Below are 11176 nucleotides of genomic sequence, written 5' to 3'. Positions count from 1 at the left end.
GCTGAAATCCATGATTTTGCTTCCCCCTGTCATTCTGCACCTGCTGACATATTACTACTTTCCTAAAGCTGACCCAGTTTAAGGTCAGGCAGTTGTCTTTGAAGCGACTGGTTCAAAACGCCCACAAACAAACAAGCAATTAATATTTTTTTCAATCTGTAATTATATTTTTTCCTCATAATTTTTATTTGACACATTCCTCTTATGAATGTTCCCGTGGCTTTTTTCCCATAATTTCAACTTCAGAACTTGAAAAGTGTTGTTATTGCTCTCATTAGCCTGAGTTAGCACCTCTGTTAGATTATACAGATTATACGGTACAAATAATGCCGGTTTCTGTAGAATTCACTAAGCTTTAAAAAATTCTTTATTATTAATATCTTCTTTTTGAATAGCAGTTTACTTTCATCCTTACCTCATGGAAATATTATGGTTATATAGAAACAAACATGTCTTTTTGTCTCTGTTTATTCTGTACATATATACTAGTTTTTCTACCCAACTAAAAATTTGGAAAATTTTTCAAATACCTTTATAACTAGGTTCATATATGTTTATACAGTTCTGTCTGGATTTCCTACTCTCTTTAGCTCCACTGTCCCACTTCAGTTTATTCACTCTCAGTACTCTCCAACAATCTCAAATCACAATCGCTTTCTATTTCTAAGCAGGAAGAGCCACACTATGAAAGAATACAATTGGTATAATCCATTCATACAAAATATAAAATATTTAAATCTTACCTCCTTGCTTTCTTCCAAATCTGATTCGCTGCTAAACTCTTCTGTATTTAGATGTTCAAAATCAGATTCTCCAACAGCTATTGGTACTGTAACAGTAAGGCTTGGGTTGTTTATGAATGATGTATAATCACTGCCACCTATAACAGTGGCCATTTCATTCTCATTTTTGAGATAATTAGTATCTATCCTTATTTCAGTGACGGTACAGTTGGAAATGCAATGGTCTCTCTCGTCATTCAAATGATCTGTGGCTGTTCTTTGATTTACAACAGCTTGCTTTCCCCAACAAGACTTCTGGATGCATTCACCTGCTTTTTTCTTCACATAATCTATTCCCTTCTGAATTCTTGCAACAGCAACCTGTAAGTTGTTCATTTCATTATCATCCTCTGTAGGAGAAAGACTGTCTGAACTAAATGAACTCAGCAGCAAGGCCAGAAAGAGGTTCAATACCTTAAATAAAAGAAAAAGATAATACAGCTGAATTTTCCCACTTAATTTTCATTCATGTGCTGTTTTTATCACCAGTTATGAACTTAGCCTTCATGTTTTCCTTTGCTGTATAGAATTCTGGAAATTACACAGTAAATAAAAAGTAAATGCAATTTTAACTCAATACCTGCCCTACACCCCAGTGCAAGATTTTTGGGATTTTACATTACTGTAGGAATATGAAGACACTTGTAAATTTTTTCTGCTTGTGTTTGTAGAAGGTCAGAAATGAATGATTCTTTGGTATTGACTGAACAGATCCAAAATGTTTACTTCTCAGGCATAGGGAACCACCCTGTAACAGCAGACATAGCTGATACATGCAGAAAACAGCTTTCTCAAATGCTGGTCCAAACTCACACAAATATTATGCTGTATGCAACTTAAAAAATGTGAAGCACACCCCATTTCTTAACCCCCAAGTCATTCTCTTCCTACCACAAGACAGGACATAGAATAGATCTGAGTTATACAAGCCCAGGGTTTCGTAGGAGCTCAAATGGTCCTAGGGTAGCCGAAGAAGCCAAGTACCAGCTCTTAAAGACTTCAGATCAGCTCTTCTACAAATGTTGAAGACAACAGTGTAAAACTATGTGTTGGGAACAAGAAAAGAGAACTGGATAACAGAGTCCTGACCATACAGCAGGGATTGTCTACTCATGTAAGAAATTCTACTGGAGCTATGGTGTAAAATCAGAATACAGTAAATACTGTCCAAAAAAAAAAATCAGAGAGATGGATACTTCTTTACAAAAAGCTCCATCTGCTAGTTTAGCAAACTATTGAGAGAGCATGTTTTGTTTGGTCAATCAACTTCACAGTTCTCTTCACTGTAAGACAACAGATTTGTAGAAAATCCTGGAGCAAGCAGCTGTGCTACTAGTAGTAATGCATGACTGGTTTAAAGCTTTTTCCTGTTGTTAGAAATTTTTTTCCTAAAGAATGCCTCCAGGATAGCTAATTTCAAGTCTCTTTTGCTATGGACAGTTACTTAAGGAAAAGATGTAGAATAATAAAGGAAGACTCAGTAGGCAATGGGAAAAGCAGAGCAAAAGGCAGAGTAATGAAGGCCTCAAATACAGGTGAGTTAATAAAATGAAAATGCATTTAAAAAGCCAAATTTATACACAGTAATGTACAAAATGATACAGATCTGATGCTTTCCTCTGAAAAAGAAAAACACATAATACAAACCATTTTAAAAGTGTCTGTAAAAAGAAGAAATAAAGAAATTCTTATTAAGAAATAAGAAGCAAAAAGGTGAAGAGGTGAAAGAAAACTTGAAGTAATGGAAACTGTTTTCTCTGCAGAACCACTGCCTTCCAATTCAAGCTTCCTTACCCCGTGTGTTTTCAAAATTTTGCTCTGCAGCAAGCAGGGCTCAAAATATCTGAAATTTCAGTCTAAGAATGTTAAAGCAGTCTTTTGAACAGGAGAGAGCCGAAAAATAAAAAAAAATACAACCTGCCTATGTGTGATTGGAAGTGATGACTCAAGGAGTTAGGGAGAGAAGGCCCTGCTATGTTCTCTCCTGCAAACAGCAAACTCCCATCCTGGGAGTGCAACACCTTGGGGCACCTTTGCTATTCTCTCTCTCTAGGTAACCAGGAGTAGTGCACAAAATCCTGAACACACGATGCTCCCCTCTATCACCCTAAATTGTACTCCACACCCCTGAGGAGGTCCAGCATCCAAGACAGGGATTCTATATAGGATCAGAAATCTAACAAATAGAAAACTATTTCAGAAGCCATACTCGTAACAAACTCAAAATCATTACAAAAACCCCAAACAAACAAAAAACCAAACTAACACATTTAATAATGCTTAGAAACTTCATTACTGGCTCTATTACCATTCTTTCTCTAAATGAATTCTCAAATGATTTTGGCTACATACCACTAGGTTTCCAATCACCATGACCATCATGAAGACTGTAAGGCACATGGGTTGGCCTGCAACCTGCATGCAGTCCCACATCGTCTCTATCCATTCTCCACACAGCACTCGGAATACGATCAAAAAGGAGTGAAAAAAATCATTCATGTGCCAGCGTGGAAGTTCACAGTTCTTAGAGATCTTGCAGACACAGTCACTGTAGTTTTTCCCAAACAGCTGCATCCCAACCACAGCGAAAATGAACACAATGATGGCCAGCACCAGTGTCAGATTTCCCAAAGCCCCCACTGAGTTACCAATAATTTTTATCAGCATGTTTAGGGTTGGCCAAGATTTTGCCAGTTTGAAAACTCTCAACTGAAAAAGATAAGTACAGATGTTATTTGCAGTAGTTATAAAACCACTATAAAATAAACAATAGATTATGAACTAGTGATGCTCAGCAATAACAAAAAAACGTGATTCTAACAACCTAACTTACACAAAAACAATTTCATAAAATACAGGCTTTTAAAGTTTAGTAAATTTTAGACTCTGCTCTTAATTTTTGTGTAGCATATCTGTATTCTTTTCTACATGAGAAAAACAGTGCACTGCTTTAATTTATTCAGATAGTGAATTCTGAACATGCTATACATCTCAAACACTATGTGCAGAAACAAACTGAAGAAAAACAATAAAGCCCAATAGGATTCTACTGAAGGAAAATAAAGGAATCTGAAATACTCAGATGATAGGGTCTTCTGAAAGAGTATTGCCTCCAACAAATTTAAAAAGTATGACAGACTCATAGTCTGGAAATAAAAGCCAAACATAAGCCTTAAGGCAAACATTTCAGCTTATGAAAGGGAGAAAGTATAATTCATACCCGTAAGAGACTCAAAATAAATACTGTATTAAATATTTTTTGGTTTGAGACAAATGCAAAATAGAAAGGCAAAATGAAAAAATACCAGAGGGAAAGAATGCTTCAGAGTTCATTTCTCATTTTTAACATAAAAATACTTTTCTAATAAAATAAAGCATTTCAGTTTTGCCAAGGGGGGAAAGAAAAAAATCAATCTTTTTGCAAATTTAAAAAATATGAATTTTCTAATTCCTGCATCACTTTTATCACTGTATAACAGGCTGGCACAAATAATTTTGTATAACATGTATGAAGAGATATTCTGTGACACCAAGCAAAATATATACATAATAGTGTCTTATTTACATGCGTACAGTTAAAATACAAATATAATGCATTAGCAGATATATTACTATCACTAACTTATTTACCAATCGGAATGATCGAAGAACGGATAATCCTTCCACGTTTGACAGAAAAAGCTCCACCAAACTAAGGGTAACTATAAAACTATCGAAAATATTCCAGCCAACTTGGAAATAATAAAAAGGATGCATGGCAATTATCTTGAGAACCATTTCTGCTGCAAAAATTCCAGTAAAAACCTGAAGGAAGAATGTTCATTGTTACTTTATAGATTAGTATGAATAAGTTGAACCAGCAGACAAAGAAAAACTTAAGTAAGAAATAACAATCCTCTTACAGCAGGATGTCCGTAAAGAGTATTATCATAAGGTGAACCACACAGAGAACATAAGTGGCAACATCAATATGAGTTGTTGCATAACTCTATTTAGTTAAACCTGAGATACATTTAGTGACTAGTGAAGAATAAACTATTCCTCACAGGCCTCCTGTTTGCTCCTCATATCTGCCATCCATCTAATTAAAGGAACCTTCCTCAGCAAGATAATAGCAGTTGGTCTTGCCACAACAGAAGCTGCTTTTTAACAATGTGCGTAGAAAAATATGAATTGGTCATAAATTGGAGAGTGATATGCTATTAAATGAAGTCTTCATGAGAATTCACAGATATAGTACACGTCTTTTCTTTCTAGCTGCCAAGAAAGGCCAATTTAGCTGAGGCTCATGTTTGAAGTAAACCTCCTTTCTGCCTCAGAATATCTCTGATGCCTTCTGAAGGCGGCAGCAAACAGTGCCTCTGAGAAAGGAGTAAATTCATTGTATTTACTGTAGATGTATGACCACCAGTATCTACAGAAGTGCATAAGTTATTATATTTGCCCAGGAAGATGAACAAATCTTTAAAAAAAATCAGGAGCACTTGACAGTCTTTAAAAGATAGTGCTACACAGTTCAAAAAGCAAGAAATCAACTGCTGAAACTACATCTCTACTGTCATGCAATTTTAGCTGACTGGGAGTACACAAATTCTTACCAGCATGAAGGAACATTTACTGATCCAGCTCAAAATTAGATTAATATTGCACTACTTCATTACATATGAAAGGAAATAATGGTTGCATTTTTTGGGTAAAACACACAGGCATGGTCAAATTTTTATGGGACAATCAAAGCAACTTTCATCACGGAAATACAAAAATAAAACAAAAAATAACAGTGCAAAATAATCCAAAATAACATCCAACTCTTCTTGTGTTACCAATGATGCTTAATGCAGAAGGAATATCATTTGGCTCCTACTTTTTTTGTAATACTAAACAGAAACAAATCAGATTTCTTCTTTTGGTTTTGTGTTATTCAAACTCTGGTTGTTGAAAACTCTATTTGCAGAAATTTTAATATAGAAATCAAACTCTTAAATACATGTATCTCAGTATTTTTAGACTATTTTCAGCACAATAAACCTTTGACATCTATTTTATAGGAAGATAATAAAAATAATTAAAGTAATTATATTTCAAAGAGAAACGAGGTTCCAACCATATCAAATTATATAGTTTGATGACTTACCTGATTTCCTATTTTAAGTACATTACTGAAATTGCTGGTCATTGGATAATGTTCCATGGCCATAAACAGTGTGTTTAAAACTATGCAAATGGTAATAGCCAGATCAACAAGTGGATCCATCACAACAAATTCAACTACACTCTTTACTTTTAGCCAGGGTTTCCAACAATCCCAAATTAAGAAAGTGTGGGCAAACTTATACCAACAAGGTGGACATTTTTGCCTGGATTCTTCAAGTTCTGGGAAGAAAAGATATGTATAGTGAACAAATTTTGGAGAAAGTGAAGAAAGATTTTTTGTTTATCTGCTTTTTCAGAGTTCAATCTTTATTCCCTGGAACCATTACGGATGTTTGGAGGAACCACCTTAGATTTCTGGGAACTTAACTTACTGTTGCTGACTGAAAAGATTTTAAAAGACCCAAAGAAAAACCTCAGGTTTTGAGCTAAGACTGAAAATGTTGCCTATTTTTAATATCAGACATTTTCAGTAAGTTAAGTTCCTGGAAATCTAAGGAGGTTTCTCCAATCATCTGTAATGGTTCCAGGGAATGAAGATAAAACTATTGTTTTAAAAAACACAAACCATTTATGCTTACATTTAGAGATAGTTTTCTCAGTAAAACTTCTAACTTCACGGTTTTAAATGTTTAATTACTTATTTGAAGGAAAAATATAATTAACTGAACCACAAATAAGTTTTTTGAAAACTATTTAAGCTTCTTCAAGAATTTCACTAGTAGTGATTTCACCATTCCAAATAATCCTACTACAATTTTCCTTCTCCTTATTAACTAAGGCCTGGCCTTTAATGTTCCGTAGCATTTTCATAGTATAGTTAGTGGAAAATTCATCACAAGGTATTTCTTCTGATAAGAGTATTGTTAAACATAAATAACTAGTATAAAACACATGCATGTTATCTATTTTAATTAGAATGTGTTTCTTAGTTTAGACTGCCTATCAGATTCCTTCATGGTTTTTTTTTCACTAGATACATGCAATTTTGTTTTATTACTCAGTTTATGTACTTGCAATGGCTACATATTTTTTTTCTTTTGTATTTGCACTGTGATACAATATGTTCAAGCAAGTCTAAGACTGTCAAGAAGTTCATGTGTCTGAAGTTACAACACACCTTCCATTGTATTTGTGATAATGCCAGCTATACTCATAGCTCTTTGCCTTAAATTGGGATCCTCCAGCAACTCCATTGGTATTTGATATGAACTTGCACGCCTCTTTTTTATTTCTATTTCTGTAGTAGTGCTCTATTTAAAAAAAAAAAAAAAAAAAAAAAAACGGGCGTAAATTAAACTCAGCTTTAGAAATAGTGTAAAACAGGTATCAAGAAGACTTCAGTTTCAATGAATTCATAATATATAAAGCTTTGTATTTAAATGTTGTTACATCAGGGTTTTTTCCATTACACATATAAAATTAGCCTAGCATTTGTTTTAAATGGCTATTTTCATGTTATACTTCTGAATGCTGTTAATACATAAAAAATATTTTAAAAAATATATTTTGATATTTAGTTACCACATTACCATTCCATTATAGTTAACTGGTATTAACTCTGCATTAGACACAAAAAGACTTCGGAGGAGGCCACAGCCAAGAAAAATACCCAAGACTGTTACAGCACTGGAATAGGAAAAGTTGCCAGTTTCATGCTTTCTCTACCAATATTTCATTTCCAAACTAGTTCAATCACAACACACTGATAAGATGTGATTTATGCTAGGAAGTTTTCTGCGATAACAATTGTTGTCTAAGACTATTTTTTATAGACCATTCTTGATGTCTATTGGCATTCAAAATGAATTTAAAGGAGATCTTTTACACTCAATAGCTATCTTTTCTAATTTATTTTATAAATTTCTACTGAAGAAACAAAAGAAGTGCAACTAAATTGACCCAGAAAATGAATATTTTTAAAAAATTATTTTATTTTAAAAAATCAAAAGCTGTTTTATAGTTCACACCTCAGTTATTAATAAGTTTTGATTGTATGAGCAAGGGTAGATATTTATTTTTCAGTAAAACAAATAAATGTATGAAAGTCAAATTATAATAAACTACAAGATGATTTATAACTGTAAGGATTCTGGCTGAGGTATTTTCAGATGCTGAGACTGTAAAAAATAGTGTCTCAATAAAAGAAGGTTTCCACGAAAAAAAAAAAAAATGCAACCCTCTGTTGCACTCCTAAAGAGATTGAGCCAAAAGAGAAAACTGACCAGAGGGAGAAATCATACCCTGTTCCTAGGCAGTGAGAAACACAGATCACCTCTGAGACCCAGGAGAAAAAAAAAGGTTTCAGACCTTCTAAATGTCAAAATAATCTTAAAGGCCATGCTACATTTGCAAAATACCAAATATATGGGAGCTGGTGGGAGGGGAATAGAACCAGCAGATTACTGATAGAGAATTAGGAAATAGATTGAAACCATAAAGAAAGAAAAAAAATTAAACAACACAATAATATGCAGAATATTTAGAAAGCTGAGCACCCTATTTTGGGTTCTAAAACAGATTTAGCAATGGAACATTACTAACTGGATTCACTGTGGTGCATGCATATCCTGCCTCTGAAGACACATAAAAATGTGCTACTTTGTTTTCTTTCATTTTCATGCTTCAGCCTCATTTTGAGTGAATCACTGTAAACCCATTTCATTACAGTAAGATATTCAAAAGCATTCACAACTTCTCAACCATTTTCAAAGCACTTCACTCCGGCAAAATATTGTCTGATTCAATAAAGAAAGGTCATGAAACCTGGAGTAATTCAAGACTTTCTTACATTGTCATCAGTGGTCAGCTTATCTATTATCACCTCTGGCAGAAGCTGTCCAGTAGGTGACAACAGACTTGGTGGTCTATCCACTAACGAAACCACTCCATTGCAATCCACAGTGCTGTGCATCTTCCCATTCACTGGAAACACTGTCAGCCTTCTCGATGACCTGCTAGTCTGACTGATGTTACTGCTGCGCCGTTCACCGTGTCTGCGTGGCAGAAAGACAGAACCTCTTCTGCTCCCATTATCCTCAAATGTGCTGTGCTCATCATCAGCAAAGTCATTTTCAGATCCTATCTCTCTTCCATATTCTCTAAAACTGAAAAGACTTGTTCTGCTACTACGTCTGGGAGAAAACAGGGAGCCACGAACACTCAGTAAAGACTGCAAAGGAAAGAAACAAAATGACCAGCTGAGTATTTTAAATATACAAAACACATGTCTATTTATTAAAAAGAAATAAAATCTGCTGCAATCTGTTAGTGATATTTTTAATAGAGACTTAAATAGATTTCAGACGTGCACTAGAGAGGAGAAACATCTGAATAGGTAAATTTACAGTATACCTACAACAATTACTGGAGAGAAAAAATGAACATGCACAAGGCCATGGTAATTTCCATCTCTGTATTGAAACGAAAAATCAAGATTTCTAGAAATTCTAATGATCCATGTAGATCATGCAATATGTTAAAAGATACCAACACCCTTAGTCTTCTATACTGATAAATAACACATAATTTTTCCTTTTATGAATTAGAAAGGGATTTCTATTTCAAACTAACTGGGAAATGCAATGCTGCTCTGCAGGTTAAAACCCACCAGATCTTAAACAATAAAGGAAATCAAAACACTTCTTTAGGCACACTAGAGAAAAAAATACCAACAGCAAGTCAGTATTTAAAACAATGCAACACTATTTTTTCTTGGTTATATTACTTTGCAATGTTGCAGTGAAGTTTGCTGGATATTACAATAATCTCACAAACCCCCAGAACGACATCTGCGCTATTCACAGTACCTGGTGGGGTGATGTGAATGGCTTCCCATAAGCAAGTCTGTTTCCTTCGAAAGAAAAACGGAAACCTTTCCTTCTGATACTGCCATCTGATTCAGATTTTGGAAGTTTTTCATCCTTCATGTCATCCTCTTCTCCAGAGAGCTCCCTCTGCCTTCTTTTCTTCCTTCTATTTCTCCTGTCTTTGGCACTTTTTGAGCTAAGCTTGGATGCTTCTGAAGAACTATCGGAGGGTCCACTGATCCCACTTTCACCGTTGTACTCAGTCATCTCTGCTGCAGCTGCTGCTATTGCCTGCCACAGCAATTATTTAAAGTGATGCTTCACAAATCACACCATTTTTCAAAGAAAGCTATAAATCTTAGGAACAAGGACTATATCAACTTAATTCTACATGTGTGACAAAAGCCTAGATGGATTTGAGCAAAATGTCACACGGAATTCTGTAATATGAGTTAAAACAAGAGTACTTAGGAAAGTTGCCACTCGAACTGAATTCTACTTTGCTTCTACACCACAGACTCAACCCACATTGTGTGTGAATAAATGTATTAATTAGAGGAAATACAATTGCAAACAGAAGAGTCAACCAGAGCCATTCTTCAGCCCGTATTAATTTTGTTAACTAATTTAAACTGTTACTGTAATTAATAGCTTCCTTAAGCTGCTCTTGGGAAAAGCTCTGAGGTACTAGTTCACTTTGATTCACAAAACAATTAGCAAAATTAGGCAGAAATTTATGTGCAAAAGTATTGTAAACTCTAATCAAGCTTTGACAAGAATTTCACAAGTACTGCAATTATTTCTAAGCTGATAATGTGAAAAAATCATCATGACAGCTTACTAGGTACTACCCCTAGAGGAGAAATATTTATTTTAAAACTGTTACTCTGATTTGGGGAGTACTTTTTCTTCTCAGTTCAGAAATTCATTAACACTTTAGTCATTATACATTTAAAAAGCAGTAAAAAGCCACAGAGAGAGAAAACAGTTTAAAGGAGTTGTGAGGTATGTAAAATACAACATTATTTTACTATATTAATTTAATTATTGGTTTTGTGTTGAACAAACAGCATTCAACAGGGCTTATGGAACACACATGGAAGCATTCAGCGCCCCCAGGACTTGGTGCGGAGATGGGGATGGGACAGCAGGAAGGAATCCTTCCCGTAGAGGGTGGGGAGCACTGGGACAGGTTGCCCAGAGAAGCTGCGGATGCCCCATCCCTGGGAATGTCCAAGGCCAGGCTGGATGAGGCTTGGAGCAGCCTGGTCTGGTGGGGGGTGTCCCTGCCCATGGCGGGGGGGGGCTTTAAGGTCCCTTCCAAGCGAAACTGTCCTATGATTCCGTGAAATCCTGCTTTCAGCTGGCTCCTGCTGCCCAGGACCTCAAGCACCAACCCCGTTGACCCACAGCAGTTCATGCCAGGCCTGTTCC

General features: G+C 35.3%; 1 protein-coding gene across 1 annotated transcript in view; it reads right to left on the bottom strand.

Annotated features, from left to right (window-relative positions):
• Positions 1–10033, bottom strand: part of LOC104505950 (sodium channel protein type 2 subunit alpha-like) — a gene marked incomplete at its 5' end in the record, with an annotated part of 33863 nt that extends 23830 nt beyond the window's left edge. The window contains 7 exons of the mRNA XM_010146725.1: positions 744–1196; positions 3135–3491; positions 4413–4586; positions 5917–6155; positions 7054–7186; positions 8725–9105; positions 9743–10033. Of these exons, the coding sequence (XP_010145027.1) occupies positions 744–1196; positions 3135–3491; positions 4413–4586; positions 5917–6155; positions 7054–7186; positions 8725–9105; positions 9743–10033 (2028 nt within the window). The remainder of the gene's footprint in view (positions 1–743; positions 1197–3134; positions 3492–4412; positions 4587–5916; positions 6156–7053; positions 7187–8724; positions 9106–9742) is intronic.
• Between the last annotated feature and the right edge of the window lie 1143 nt (positions 10034–11176).

The sequence above is a fragment of the Eurypyga helias genome, unplaced genomic scaffold (assembly GCF_000690775.1).
Source record: "Eurypyga helias isolate BGI_N326 unplaced genomic scaffold, ASM69077v1 scaffold13882, whole genome shotgun sequence".
Lineage (NCBI taxonomy): Eukaryota > Metazoa > Chordata > Aves > Eurypygiformes > Eurypygidae > Eurypyga > Eurypyga helias.
The sequence above is the reverse complement of the archived record's forward strand: the minus strand, read 5'-3'. Positions and strand labels throughout refer to the sequence as shown.